Source organism: Orycteropus afer, unplaced genomic scaffold (assembly GCF_000298275.1).
Source record: "Orycteropus afer afer isolate SDZICR_OR568_19922 unplaced genomic scaffold, OryAfe1.0 scaffold00726, whole genome shotgun sequence".
In the NCBI taxonomy this organism is placed as follows: Eukaryota; Metazoa; Chordata; class Mammalia; order Tubulidentata; family Orycteropodidae; genus Orycteropus; species Orycteropus afer.
The window spans coordinates 95,820-110,520 of NW_006922313.1; the positions used below are offsets into that span (position 1 = coordinate 95,820).

Below are 14,701 nucleotides of genomic sequence, written 5' to 3' on the forward strand. Positions count from 1 at the left end.
ACCCAGTGTCAGATTCACAAGCTCGCCCACCCCTTATGCCAGACAACAGGCCCCACCCTACTCAGGACCACAAGCCACTCAGTCAGGACCAGCCTAACGCCCACTGCTCCAGATGACAAACCCCACCCCTTCCTTAGGCCCCACCAGAAGCCCCGCCCCTCAGGTTCCACCCAGCCACCCCGCCCCCATCACTCCGGGCCAGTTTCTGCAACGTGCAGGGCTCGGCCTTCACCTGCGTGGCGCGCTCCAGCTCCACCTTGAGCTGCGCCAGCTGCAGCGTCGTCTCGGTCAGGGCCTCGCGCAGCCGCTCATTTTCCACGCGCAGCTCTGCATACAGCTGAGGGCATAGGAGGAGGCGGGTCAGGGCGGCCTGCAGCCCGAGGGGGGCGGAACGGGGGGCCTGACGGCAGCTGGTGAGGCAGGGGAATGGGGGCAGGGCGAGGTAACCGTGGGACGCAGGGAACTTTACGGGAAAACTGGAGGCAGGGGCCTAGCAGGTAACAGGTGACAGGTAACAACAGGTCACTGCACGTCAGGTGCCCTGAGTCAGCTCTGACTCACAGCGACCCCATGTACAACAAAACGAACACTGCCCGGTCGCTGCCAACCTCACAGCCCTGCTATACTTGAGCCTGTGGTTGCAGCCACAGTGACATCCAGTCACTGCATAGGCGGCAGCAAACGCGTTGTTGTCGAATCAATTCCGACTCAGCACCCCTAGAGGGCAGGGAGGAACTGCTCCTTAAGGCCGCAATCTTTACCCAAGCAAACTGCCTCATCTTTGTTCCCAGAGCAGCTGGTGGGTTTGAACAGTGACCCTTCGGTTAGCAGCTGAGCGCTTAACTACGGCGCCACCAGGGCTCCTCATAAGCCCTGGTGCAGAAACGGTTAAGCACTCAGCTGCAAACCGCAAAGCCAGCGGCTGGGCGGGAGAAAGACAAGTCGACCTCCTCCATAAGGATTGTTGTTGTTGTTGTTATGTGCCGTCGAGTCGGCCCCGACTCATAGCGACCCCTCCTTGGGTTTCCGAGGCAGTATCACTACGGAAGTAGGATTGTCCAACCTTCCTTCCGAGATTACAGCCTATTAAACCCTACAGGCGGTGGGGCTACTATTCTCACCTTCCTAAAACCTGCGTCCGGCTCCTCCTCCGGCTCTGCTTCAGGTTCTGGGTGGACGTCCCGCCGGGGGCGCTGCCGGCGGGACACGGGGCCGTCCGGAACGCTGGGGTCGGGGTGAAGGACGTCAGAGGGCGCTGCCTGCTCGGGACAGGCAGCCCCAACCGTCCTCCCAGCTCAGGCCAGGTACCTGGAGTCCGCGCTCCGCTCCGCCAGCTCCGCCTCCTCCCCCTGCGGCGGTGGAGGCGGGGTCAGCGGGAGGCCCGAGGGGTGTGGCCCCGCTAGGCCCCACCCAGTGCCCGTCCCCAGCACCAGCTAGCTCCGCCCCCGGCCCCGCCCTCACCTCGGCAGGCCCCCTGCGCTCCTTGGCGACTTTGCGCAGCTCCTTGGCCGCCTGTGGTCCTGGTCCCCGCCCGTCGGGCGCCTCTGCTGGGGGAGGGGCAGGAATCAGCCAGACCCCTCGCCTGGGGCCTCCCCCTACGGTGTCAGGGTCCCTGGGCCCAGCCCCAGGCGCACTGCAGTGGGAAGGACTGAGTGAGACGTGAGCAGCACTTTCCCGGAGGTCAGACCTCACCTCTCTGTGCAGGGCCCTCAGAGTTCTCGACCCCAGGGACTCGGGGTCTCCGGGTCGGGTCCTGTGGGAGAGGGGCGGGCTCAGGCTTCGGGAGCCCCGTGCCACCGCCCCGCCCCTTCACCCGCCCCCTCTCACCAGGCTCTGCGGGGTGGGCGTCTCCGGCTCCGTGGCCTTCCCTGCGGCCTTCTCTGCCTCCTTCAGGTCCGTCAGGGTCACCCCCTGGCAGGGACAGGCGTCCCGTCAGACAGTCTCCTCCTCTGGGACTCACCCCAGAAATCAGAGCCCCAGTCGCTCCCGCCCTCAGACCCCGCAGTCCTGACCCCAGCTCCCTCCTCCCTCGGACCGGGAGTCGGGGGCCCACTCCACCCCCCACCTGTGTGGACCTCCGAGACTGGCGCATGAGGCGGGAACGGGCTTTACGCTGGGATTCCGACTCCTCGTCGCGCACCGGCATCTGGTAGGACCTGAGCAGAGGGCCGGGCCTCAGAGAGGGTTCCTTTGGGCCCTGTCCCCACCTCAAGGCTAACAGCCAGAGTTCTGCCAGAGCGGACTTCAACTCCCAGCAGGCCGAGGGGCAAGCTCTCCCTGAGACTCCCCGTCCTGAGCGCTGGGGGCTCTTGGGTAATGTAGTTTTCTCCCGGCTGGGTGCCCCCCCCCCCGCCCCCAGGCCTCTTACTTCCGGCGGTCCCTGGAGTCGGCTGGGGGTGCTGTGGAGGCTGGGGGGGCATTTGGCTTCACTGGGGGCTCAGGCTCCGGAATCCTGCGTGAAAGGGGAGTAGAGTTATCCAAGGATCTGTGACCTGGATTCATTCATTCATTCATTCAACAAATACCGATCAAGCCCCACATTGTGGGCGGGGCCCTGATGACACACAGTGAAAAAAAGACACCTCATCTCCATCCTGAGAAGATTAAATTTGAGCAGAAAAGTTGCAAAATAAGTTACACAAAAGAAATCAGCAGGTTGTCTGTCAGGAGAATTACTTTGCAGTAAAAAAAAAAAAAGAAATTGCCCTTTGAGCAGGGTGACCATGGTGGGCTGCATGGAGGAGGTGACATTTAAGCACCGACTGAGGGAGGAGGAAGTGAACTGGGTGGGTATGTGGGGGGAGGGCTGGAGCAAGGCTGAGAAGGGTGGGAGGCAGGTGAGAGGCAACAGGCCACTGGGGCCAGGTCTCTCTGATGTAGAGACCACAGTCTGGATTGAGCGTTTACTGAGAGGTACTGAAAGGGAAACTGAGGTGAAGCGTGGTGGAGAGCAAGGACCAGACCAGACCCGGAGAGGAGATGAACGTGCGGAGGGGTTGTGCTGACAAGGCAGGAACCCAGACCTGCCTGCCACCCCCAGAGGGGCCCAGGGGCTTGGCACTCACAGGGCAGGGGGCTCCAGCACCTTCCGGGAGGGGGCGATTCTGGCAAGACGCAGCTCCTTGGCCTGTGGAGAGAGGAGGAGAGGCAGGAAGAGGGGAGAGGAGAGAAGGGCAGCCCCATCGGCCTGGCAGGGCCCTGGTCCCCCTGCCCGTCTCACCCCACACACCTGAGTGGTGGTCCCTTCCAGCACAGAGGAGGAGGCTGAGCGCTGCAGCCCGGCCCCAGGGGCTCCCTCGGCACCCCGCCTTTCTGGGGGGCCCAGGGCGCCTGAGCTCCCTGTCTTCTGGAGGCCGAAGCGCCTAGGAAAGGGGGTCTCTTCGGGCGGCTGGGAGAGGAGGGAGGTCTCAGTGATGCAGGAGGCCCTTCCCTGAGCCCACCCCCCACAAGGGACCACAGCCAACTCTAACTCCCATCAGCACCACAGCCAGAGAGAGGCAGTTGGTTGTCCCAGAGGATTCTGGGAAGCACAATCTTCACCCTTATGGCACCCCACCCCCCACAACCCTAACACATCATCCCAGGACCCCCAGACTCACTGTGGGGCTCTTAGGGGTGCAGGGGGCCGGGGAGGAGACTCCATTGAGGGCTCTGGTTTCTGCAGGGGCAGACTCTGTGGTGGAAGAAGATGGAAGATGTACCAACATACCAGGTGCCTGAGGCCCAGAGAAGCCAGCCTCCTCCCTCAGACCAGGGGTCTCATCTGGGCCCCACTCCTCCTCCCTTAGACCCAGGAGTCTCGACACCCTCTCCTCCTCCCTCAGACCACATGTCCCGGCCCCAGTCTCTCCCCTCAGACCAGGGGTCTCGGCCCCCACTTCTCCTCAGACCATGAGTCTGGGTCTCAGCCCCTCACCCATGGGACCTTCTTCTCCCTCGTCCTCGTCCCGGATGGGGGGCCCTCCCGCGCCCCCCGGCCGGCGCTCCTTGGACAGGTCCTGGAGGGAGATCTTCTCGCGGCTGCTCAGCCGACACACGGAGCTCCTGCGGAGCAGGGGGGCCGCCTGAGTCCCGGGGCACCCCCGCCGTGCCCTCCACCTCAGGCGCTCCCTCCTACCTGCGGTGTTTGCTGCCAGAGGGGCCCTGTGACTCGGGGCCCCTGCTCTGAGAGGCCTCCTTCTGGCTCCGCAGCTGCCAAGAGAGAGGAGGGGTGCTGAGGGGCAGGTCCCCCGAGCCCACAGCGCCAACCCACAGCGGAGCCCGGCTGGAGCCCAGGGCCCGTGCTGAGGGGCAGGTCGCCCGAGTTCACGGCGCCAACCCACAGCGGAGCCGGATTCAGGCCTAGGGCCTGTCCCTGAAACGCCAGCGGCAGGGGCCGGCCCAGTGCTGGCTGGGTGACCGAGTGGTGGTAAGGTGTCCTCAGATGCAGAACCCTGCCCGTGCCCCTCCTGTCCCCAGCCCTGCAGCGGGGCTCCGAGAGCAGGCGGTGGGAGGCCCTCCCTGCCTGGTTCCCAGCCCCGAGGGGCCGGCAGGGTCTCGCCTGGGACTCACGGCCTCCTGCTTCTGGGCCAGCTCCTCCAGCAGCGCCAGGACCTCCTCGTCCGCGAGGTCACAGGGGCGCTGGCCCTGGGGGAGAGAAGGGCAGGTGAGCAGGGGCCGCGGGACCCCCCACCTCTGCCTGCCCGCTCGCCCTCCTGCCACCCGGGCCTGCCCTCACCGCGTGGGTCAGTGAGTCCATGCCCCCACCATGCTCGGCCAGAAGGCGGCAGGCATCCTCCACGCCCCAGTGGGCCGCGGCGTGCAGGGGAGTCCAGCCGTCCCCATCCCGGAGCTCTGTGTCGTAGCCAGCCTGAAGAAGCAGCCTGCAGGCCGGGGAGGCTTGGGGTCAAGGTCCATGGGGGACAGGGGCAGGGGATTCCGGGCCAGGGCTGGCCAGTGGGCAGGGCTGCGTTCAGTGCCGGGCCAGCAGTGACACCATGGAAACACTTCTGAATCAGCTGGTAAGGAGCCCCTACCCCGAGGGACCCCTTTGCTATGTGGGGTTGACCTGCCCCCCATGCTGGACCCAGGAGCTAGAAGTCCCAGCAGGGGACAATGACGGGGATCAACTCATGCTTGATGAGGCCTAGGAGGAGGTAAGAATGGAACCAACTGCTCATATGGGAAGCGGTGAGAGAACGAAACATGGAGCAAAGGAGACCCTGAGACCCAGGTGAGGATGAGAGAGTACAGTACGTACCACAACAGCCTAGCACACACATGTACCAGGCAACCTGGCTAAAAACACGCCAAGTAAAAACGACAGAACTACAGCAGAAACAAGTACCTCGTCGTAACTGATGGGATAACTGGGGGGTTTAACTGAATGACGCCAGAGATTTAAATAGCGTGGCTACAAAGCTGCCCTAACAGCCCATACAGAACGCTGTGCTTGACAATATACTCTTTTCCAGCTTTTATATACTGGGGTATAAGGCAAAGCTCAACAAATTTCAAAAGACTGGAATCACCCAGAATGCGTTCTCTGACCACAGTGTGATTAAGCCAGAAAATTTGTGTTAAACTGACGACTAGAAAGTCCCCTACATTTGGATATTAAGGACAGAATTTAAATAACCCAGGGGTCAAAAATGAAAGATTATGACTTAGAGAATGTTTCCAACTGAATGATAATGGAAAGACTCCATATCAAAACCTGTGGATGCAGCTAAGGCTGTATTTAGAGGAAAATACATAGCCTTAAAGGAGCTCTGGTGGCACAGTGACTAAGGCATCTGACTGCTAACCAGAAGGTTGGTGGTTCAAACCCACCACCCACACCACGAAAGGAAGACTGGGCAATCTACCTCCATCAAGATTTACCGCCTCTTGAAACCCAGTGGGGGTCACTACGAGTCAGAATCAACTCGATGGCAGTGAATTTGGCTTGTTTTTGGTATACTTTAGGTGCCTATACTAGGCTTTAGGTGCCTATACTAGAAAACTAAGAAACAGATCAGATGGCCAAGACAGTGAGAAGGAAGGGACGAGCCTTGAGCCAGGAGGGGCTAAGGAAAGCCCTAAGCTGGCCGGCTCACCTCATCACTTCGATGTAGCCCTTAGCGGCGGCCACGTGCAGGGCAGAGGCTCCGGTGCGGGGGTGCCGGGCCTCCGGCATGGCGCCCCCATTCAGCCAGCACCTTGTGTCGTGAAGCAGCAGCTCCTCCTCAGCCCGCTTAGCCGCCTCCACGTCCACCCCTGGGAGGGTGAGAGGGGTGAATGGCACACGTGTGGGTCACCAGGGCTGAGCTCCTCCCGCCCTTTCCCTCTGTGTTCTCGGCCTGGGGAGCAAGCAGACCAGGCCAGCAGTTTCCAAACCGTAGTGCGGAGTGGTGGGCCCTCCTGAGGGTGTCTGTGTCACTGCTGGGGCCAGAAAATGACGATCACAGGCCTTTTCCTGTCTAAGCACTGTCTCTATAACTACCATCACTACCACCACCAGCTCCATCACCACCATCTCCATCACCATCACCTCCATCTCCACTGTCACTCTCACCATCATCACCACCATCACCACCATCATCACCATCATCACCATCATCACCCCCATCACCATCATCACCCCCATCACTGCCACCACCATTTATAGAAAAAAGCTAATGTTTACTGAGAAATCTAGCAACCGATGATATCCAACTTTTCTTATGCTTTTAGGGACTGAATTATGTCCCTCAAACACATGTGCTGTGATCCTAACCCCTCCACCTGTGGTTATACTCCCCTCTGGGCATGGGTTTGCTGTTATGGTAATAAGGCAGGCTTAGTACAGGCGCGAATACTGCCTTGTTAAGTCAATCTCTCCTGAGATGTCAAAGAGGAGATCGAGGAAGCCAGGAAGCAAGAAGGGACAGGCAGAGCAGATGCCGAGTCACGTGAAGATCACTGAGGAACGAGGCTGAGAAAACACAAGACCTCCCAGAGTCGACACAGAGAGAAAGCACTCCTCTAGGGGCAGCCTCCTGCACTACGAGAAAATAAATGTCTGTTTGTCAAAGCCACCCCCTTGTGGTATTTCCATTTCAGCAGCTCCAGAGAACTGAGACAGCTTCCAGGACTATCCCTGACCCAGCAACTTTACACATTTCACCACCACTATCTCGGCAGTTAAGGTATTCAGCTGGTAACCAAAAGGCTGGTGGTTCGAACCCACCAGCTATTCCGTGGTAGGAAGATGAGGCAGTCCGCTTCCATGAAGACGTACAGCCTTGGAAACCCTCTGAGAGCAGTTCCGCTCTATCCAATAGGGTCACTACGGGTCAGAATCACCTTGATGGCGTGGACTTGGTTTGGTATCAGTTTTGCCGAGTACAGCCAGAATGCTCCTTAACAGTGAGGGTTCTTGATCAGTAAGAAAAATACTGACCAAAGTATCTGTGTTATTAGGGTACCAGCTTTTGTCCTACCCAGGTGCCGATTCCTGTTCACAGTCATGCTATGACACACACACCACGAATGTGTTTGCATTAACATCCTTTTGTTATATATTTGTGCATGTATGTATAATACACACGTGCTGTTGAGACAATTCTGACTCACAGCGCCCCTGGAGGACAGAGTGGAATTGCCCCACAGAGTTTCCAAGGTGGTTGTTGTTGTTATGTGTCGTCAAGTCAGACCTGACTCTTAGCGACCCCTCCTTGGGTTTCCGAGGCGGTATCACTGCGGAAGTAGATTGCCCAACCTTCCTTCCGAGGAGTGGCTGGTGGGTTTGAACCGCCAGCCTTCTGGTTAGCAGTCAAGCGCCTTAGGCACTACGCTACCAGAGCTCCTTCCAAGGTTGTAATCTTTATCAAAGCTAAGTGCCTCATCTTTCTCCCCTGGGGCAACTCGTGAGTGGGGTCAGGCTGCTGACTTTCAGCGAGTGTCGTCGTTAGGTGCTGTGGAGTCATCTCTGGCTCATAGCGACCCCACGCACAACAGAACACAGCCCTGCCCGGCCCTGCAACAGCCTCACGATCCCTGCTGTACCTGGGCCGTCGGTGCAGCCGCCGTGTCAGTCCACCGTGTTGAGGGCCTTCCCCTTTTTCAGTGACCCTTGACTTTACCAAACATGCTAGCCTCCCCCAGGGACTGGTCCCTGCCAATAACATGACCGGAGTACAGGAGAAGTGGGGCCATGCTCGACTCCGCTCGAGCTGTACGTCTTCCAGGACAGATTTGGTCATTCTTCCGGCAGTCCACGGTGCGTTCAGTATTCTTCATAAACACCACAAATACAAGGCAGCAATTCTTCTTCGGGCTTCCTTATTCACTGTCCAGATCTAATATACATACGAGGTGACTGAAAATACCATGGCTTGGGTCAGGCACACCTTAGTCTCCAAAGTGACATCTTTGCACTTTAAATAGCTCTTTCACAGCTGATTTGCCCAATAAATATGTCATTTAGGCATGGCATAGTATGATGAAAAAGTTTGAAATACTGTGAAAATCACCAAACTGTGACACACAGACACAAAGCAAGCCCATTCTGTTGGAAAAATGGCGCCGAAAGACTCGCTCAGACCCATTTACAGAAAACGAATTGTGTGTGGACCATTGTGAAACAGGCTCCGCCTGTATGTGTAAGCAATTGAGTACGTTTCCACAATAAGGCCGAAAACGGGATCCGAGAAGCGCCATCGTGTAGACCGCGAGACGGGACTGTCGTCAGTCAGATGGGCCATTCCTGGGTCCACCCGCTATCAAATCCATTCGGGTGGGAGCCGCGCTCTGGCGCCCCCTGGTGGCAGGTGGGCGCTCTGGCTTAACCTCCAACAGTCACGGTTGGGCATCCTGACGCCCTGGGATTTGGGTGCTATGAATTTGGGGGGTCTCCGAGGCCGAGGGCAGTGGTCTTCACGGCAGGCCCCCACCACCGTCAACGGCAGTACAGGGCGCCCTGCCCCAGGCACTGCCCTGCTCTTTCTGCAACCACACCCTCTATCCAGTTCCAAACGTCTCGTCAGACAGAAACTCTGTACCCGTCAAACGGTCAGTCCCCTTCTCCTGGAACCCTGGTGGCACAAGAGTGAAGAACTAGGCCGCTAACCAAAAGGTCGGCTGTTCAAACCCGCTGAGGGGCTCTGCGGGGGGCAGACCTGGTGACCTGCTCCTGGGAGGATTACTGCCTGTGACTCTATGGGGCAGTTCCACTCGGTCACACGGGGGGCGCCACGGGGCGGAATCAACGCCAGGGCAACTAACGAGAGGGGCCAAGCGAGCCCTCGGGTGGACAGCCTGGCAGGCCCCCGACCACAGTGGTCGCAGCTGGCATCGCTTGTGAGGAGAAAGACAGACAGCAACCGTCCCCCGACGGGCTGCACTGGGAAGGTCCTGCCAAAGACGTTTAACGGACCGTCAGTGCAAAGGAACATGCAGACCCACTCCCTCCAAGAGGTCAATGTCGGAAAAACAAAGGGCCCCAAGGAGCCAGGGGGACGGAGACAGGGCAGTGGAACCGAGACCGGGGCTGGCTGGGGGCAGGGTCGAGAAGCAGAGGGGAGGCTCTGCCGGAGCTCACGGGCCGCCTGCGGCTACAGAGTCGGGGGAGCGCCGTGCTCAGCCTCAGGCTTAGAGGCCTGCAGCCGGGTCCTGAGTAACAACCTAACAGTCCCCAGGCCCAAGCAGAAGGGCCTTCTCTGAAGAAACCTTGCTGGAGTGTGTGTGTGGGGGGGGTGCGGATAGTAACAAGGTCTGCGCGGTTGCCACCTTTAACTCGGCTGCCGACTGTCACCCCAGCATTTCAACACTGAACAGGCCCCCCGAGGGACCACTATAGGAAGTCCCGGACAGAATGGCAGAAAGACGTGGGACAGAACACAAACTCATGAAAATGGTCAGGCTTCCTGGTCTGATAAAGGAGCTCTGGTGGCACCATGGTTAAAGCACTCAGCTGCAAACCAAAAGGTTGGTAGTTCAAACCCACCAGCCGCTCATGGGAGAAAGATGTGGCAGTCAGCGTCCCTAAAGATCACAGCCTTGAAAAGCCCGGGAGGCAGTTCCCCTCTGTCCTCTAGGGGCACTGACACGGGACCACCCCACAGCACTGGCTTTTTTGGTACCTTGACCCCTAGGAGCTCTGGTGGTGCAGTGCCTAAGGCATCTGACTGCTAACCAGAAGGTTGATGGTTCAAATTCTCCAGCCACTGTGCAGAAGACTGGGCAATCTACTTCCATAAAGATTTTGTTGTTGTTGGTACGTGCCGTGGAGTTGGACCCGACTCATAGCGACCCCTCCTAGGGTTTCCCAGGCAGTATCACTACAGAAGTAGATTGCCCAACCTTCCTTCCGAGGAGTGGCTGGTGGGTTTGAACCTCCAGCCTCTGGTTAGCAGTCAAGTGCCTTAGACAGTACGCCTCCACAGCTCCTCCATAAAGATTTACTGCCTTGGAAACCCAAAGGGGGTTGCTATGAGTTGGGATCCACTCAATGGCAGTCAGTTTTGTTTTTTGGACCCCTAGGGCACGGGGTGGCTCAGTCATCCACAAGCCCCCCACACCCCTGACGACAGACACATGGTCTCCTGTAAAGGCCGCTGGCGGGGCCCTTCCATCTAAGCTCACAGACTTCCAGACGGACAAGCTCCCTCCTTTCTGGGCCTCCTTCTCCTGTCCCCGGGGGTCTTGTCATCATTCTGAGCCTGTCAGGTGCCCAGCAACCTGAGCTCCTCGACGCGGACCCACGGCACCCTGCAATCAGCTTTGGAGGCAGCCCCAGAAAGGTAGGCTGAAGCCCTAACCCGGTGCCTGGGGGTGTGACTTGGTTTGGAAATAGGGTCCTGGAAGATGTCAGTTCACGTGGTCACACCGGAGAGGGGCGGGTTCTAATCCAACATGAGTGCGGTCCTTGAGAGGCACACTGAGACACAGCGGAGACAGCCGTGGAATGACCTATACACCCGGGCGGCCAGCCGTCGCCAGAAGCTAGGAGACAGGCAGGGAGGGAGCTCGCTGCAGAAGGAATCAACATGGCTGACACTCGGCCCTAGGCCTCAGGCCCAGAACCGTGAGGCCACGTTTCTGCTGCTCTAAGCCACGCAGTGTGCAGGACTGGCGGGCAGCCCCGGGAACGGGCACACGTGCCCTTCACGGGTGAGGCAACAGACACAGAGCTGCCTCGAGGCCCCAGGGCAGCCCCCTGGCAGGCAGGGAGGGGAGGCAGCACAGCCCAGCGGACAACAGCCAGAGGCCCACCTCGGTGGGCGATCTCCGCCCTCAGCAGCCCTTCCATGGCGTCCGACTCGGCCAGGTCCAGCGGCAGGTCCCCATCGCTGTTGACGGCGGCGATGTTGGCCCCGTGGCTCAGGAGGTACCTGGGGGTGGGGGCAGGGAGGTCAGGGCTGCGCCTGCGCCGGCCCCGCCCCTGCGCTGGCCCCGCCCGCCGCCCTCGGCCTCACCTGGCAATGTCCAGGTACCCGCAGGAGGCGGCCACGTGCAGGGGCGTCCAGCCCTCGTTATCCGCCTGGTTCACGGTGGCGCCCTGCTGCACCAGGAAGCGCACCACCTCCAAGTTCTCGTCTATGCAGGCCTGCGGGGGAGGCCGGGGGCGGGCTCAGCCCGGACCAGAAACAGACCCAAGGCACGAGGGGGCGCAGAGGGCAAGGAAAAAGACACCGAGGGCCCCCGCTGCGAGGGCCCCGGGCACCCTAACTTCCCAGTGGTCGAGTCCATGGAGTATTCAACGCGCAGGGAGACCACGCCCACACGTGACCACATCACACGGGAACCGTACTCGGGAGACAGACAGACACACAGACACAGACACAAGAGCCCCCTCCCGAGGAGCTCAGACCACATGGGAGACCCTTCCCAGGAGACAGACAAACACACACACACACACACACACACACAGCCCCTCCCAGATCACACCCACATGGGAGACACCCCCCGAGACCACGCCCACTCACGAGACCCGCCCAGAAAGGCCACGCCCACACGGAGACGGCCCACGGAGAGACAGGGCTTCCCCTCCTGCCCGACCTGCTGGTCAGCACACACCCGCGCTACCCACAGGATGGGGCCCTCATGTTGGGCCAAAGGGAAGGGGCTTCGGAGCAGTCCTCCGTCAGACCCAGCGCCCACCCGGTGCTCGCTGCGGGCCCTGGCTCTGCACCCCGCCCCCCGGCTGTGCTAACTTGGGGAGTGCTTGAGTCCTGCATTTCCAATTCTTCACTGAGGGCTCCCTGCAGCGGGAGGGTTAGCAAGATGGTCCCTGCGGCGCCAGGCACAATGCCCGCCACACGGGGGCTCCCGGTCGAGTGCTGGGGACTGGGGCGTCTCCCCTCTCAGGAGGCCCGCCCAGGACTGGGCTTCAGGGGTGCAGCCAGTCTCCCCCTCAGGGTGCACCTATGACCCGCCGGAGACCCCCGAGAACAGCGGCGGGGGCGGAGGTCCTGGACCCGGTCAGGGAGAGGGCAGCAGGAGCGGTACTCGGGGCCCGCTTGTAACACACAAGGTAGCGACTTGGCGGGGCCCCTGGGCCTGAGAGAGGAGATTGGCCCCAGACTCCGGGGCCCTCAAGATACATGAACCCCCCAATCCCTCACCTCTCCAGCCTCCCATCTGGGGAAGGGGGGAGGAGGCTGGAGGGCCGAGGGCATGAAGTCATGGAAAGTCGGCGGGGAAGGGGGGCCGCACGTGCCCTGGGAACGGGATGAACTCTGCGCTGGTGTATTTCCAGCCGGTCGCCATGGCGATGGGGGAGGGGGGCGGGAGGGAGATGGGCTTTTCCCTTTCAAGGACCTGGCCGGGCCTGGGCATGAGGCAGCCAGGAATCTAGGGCCCAGCCCCTCCTCCCCCAGCTCCTCCCTCAGACCCCGGAGTCAGGGACCCAGCCCCCAGCCCCAGTGCACAACCATTTGAGGCAGGGAGACTGTACCAGCCTGGCCAGGGTTCATGACCCCATCTGAGGCAGGGGCTGAGGCATGAGAAGCAGGAGGGCACCGCCAGGGCGGGGGTGCTGGTGCTTGGGGACCTGCCCCGTGGAGATGTTAGCCAAGATGCAGGAGGCACCAATCAGTGGTCCAGTGTGCCTGGGACCTGGATTCTCAGTGTTAAAACGGGGGCAGGCCCCAGCAGCCCAGGGTGGGTCAGTCACTCCACACCCAAGGCTCCCCAAGGTGGGACATGCCCTCTCGGGGCGTCTCCTGCTTACCCTCCAGTCCTGCCGCAGAGCCCTGGGGCGGGAGTGCCGGCCTCGTGGTGGGAGGCCAGGGCCACCTACCACCAGAAAGGCAGCCTTGTGCAGGGGGCCTGGGTCGAGGCTGCGGGCTGGGGCCCTCGGGGGACCCTGGGGAAAGGGGCTATGTCTGAAGACCCGAGCCAAGGACTCCTTCAGGGAAGGCCAAAGAGAGCTAGGGGCAAGGGGCAGCGTAGGAGGGGGACGCCGTCTTGAGACCGCTCTCCAGGGGAAGGGGTACCCTGCTCTGGGGCAAGACTGTTGTCCCGACAGCACCGGGGTCTGTGCAGGGAAGAGGACTGGGCATGCAGAGAGTAAAAGCGGAAGGGCTAGCACTTAGGCCTGGAGTCCCTGGCCCGGCAAACAGTTAAACACCGGGCTACTGACCAACAGGTTAGTCGTTTGAACCTAAGCACCAGTGCCCCGCCAGGAAGCCCTGCCAGTCTGCTTGCGAAAGGTCACAGCCTCTAAAACCCTACGGAGAAGTTCCACCTGCACTCGGGGGTCACCGTGAGTCAGACGTGACTTGAGGACATTTACACGAGGGGACAGCAGCACCCAAGCTCAACACCTATGACCCGTCGGGACTTCAGCAGCGAGTCCTCCACCCCGTAAGCCCGGTCCCCCCGCAGAGCCCTGAGGGGGTGGGGCTGAGGCTGGCCCCGTTTTACAGAGAAAACTGAGAGCCACAGAGCAAAGATGCCGCGCGCGGTGAGCCGAGATCGGAACTCAGGGCAGACGGCGCCCGTTTCCCGGACTGCGGCCTCTTGCTGGGAACCCGAGGACTGCAGTCCTCACGCAGATCCCCCCTCTCACCCCCTGAGATGTCCTTCTACGGCTCCACCGGGAACCCTCACTCCACTTCCTGAGGGGCTCCCGCAGCAGATGGGGCCGGACTGACAAGGGGACACCGGGAGGGAGGCCTCAGGGATGGGGGCGCTTCTCTGTGGCCAGTCCTGTCCCTAGTGACCCCATCCGGGGGAGGAGAGGGGACTCAGAACCGAGAGAGAACCCTGGGGGCAAGGAGGTGACCCTGGTCCCGGGACACAGGAGCCTTGAAGGCAGAAATCAGGCGACTTGGAGAGGGCATGGGGGCCCAGGCTGGGGAGGGAGGGGACTAACAGGGTTCTGGAACCCTCGGAAGGAGTCCTGGGTGGTGGACACATTTACCCGACTCAGCTGCTAACGGAAAGGCTGGAGGTCCCAGTCACCCAGACAGAGGTGCCTCGGGAGAGCCCTGGGAATCTATTTCCAAAAAGCCAGGCACTGAGGATCCTATGAGGACGGCGCCGCTCTGACACACCTGGCGACGCCACGTGTCGCAGTTGACGTGACAGCAAATGGCACGGGGGTAGGCAGGGCTGGGGGCGCTGGGAGAGATCCCACAGTCTGGGGGAGGGGGAAAACTGCCCAGGTACAAGGCGTCAGACGTGCCCCACATCCATAGAAGGAGCGGGTGTCAGGGCCGAGAGGTGACCCAAAGCCAGGAGAAGCCAATGTGGT

The 14,701-nt window shown here is 60.7% G+C and overlaps 1 protein-coding gene across 1 annotated transcript in view; it reads right to left on the reverse strand.

Moving 5' to 3' along the window:
- PPP1R12C (protein phosphatase 1 regulatory subunit 12C) overlaps positions 1–12,711 on the reverse strand; it is a 14,223-nt gene extending 1,512 nt beyond the window's left edge. The window contains 21 exon segments of the mRNA XM_042783194.1: positions 233–337; positions 1,122–1,224; positions 1,309–1,349; positions 1,462–1,547; positions 1,693–1,753; positions 1,828–1,911; positions 2,066–2,156; positions 2,369–2,485; positions 2,723–2,782; positions 3,084–3,127; positions 3,230–3,388; positions 3,600–3,673; positions 3,917–4,044; positions 4,118–4,191; positions 4,552–4,626; positions 4,718–4,862; positions 6,078–6,237; positions 11,215–11,333; positions 11,418–11,548; positions 11,635–11,751; positions 12,658–12,711. Coding sequence (XP_042639128.1) covers positions 233–337; positions 1,122–1,224; positions 1,309–1,349; positions 1,462–1,547; positions 1,693–1,753; positions 1,828–1,911; positions 2,066–2,156; positions 2,369–2,485; positions 2,723–2,782; positions 3,084–3,127; positions 3,230–3,388; positions 3,600–3,673; positions 3,917–4,044; positions 4,118–4,191; positions 4,552–4,626; positions 4,718–4,862; positions 6,078–6,237; positions 11,215–11,333; positions 11,418–11,548; positions 11,635–11,751; positions 12,658–12,711 — 2,028 coding nt within the window.
- Positions 12,712–14,701: the final 1,990 nt, after the last annotated feature.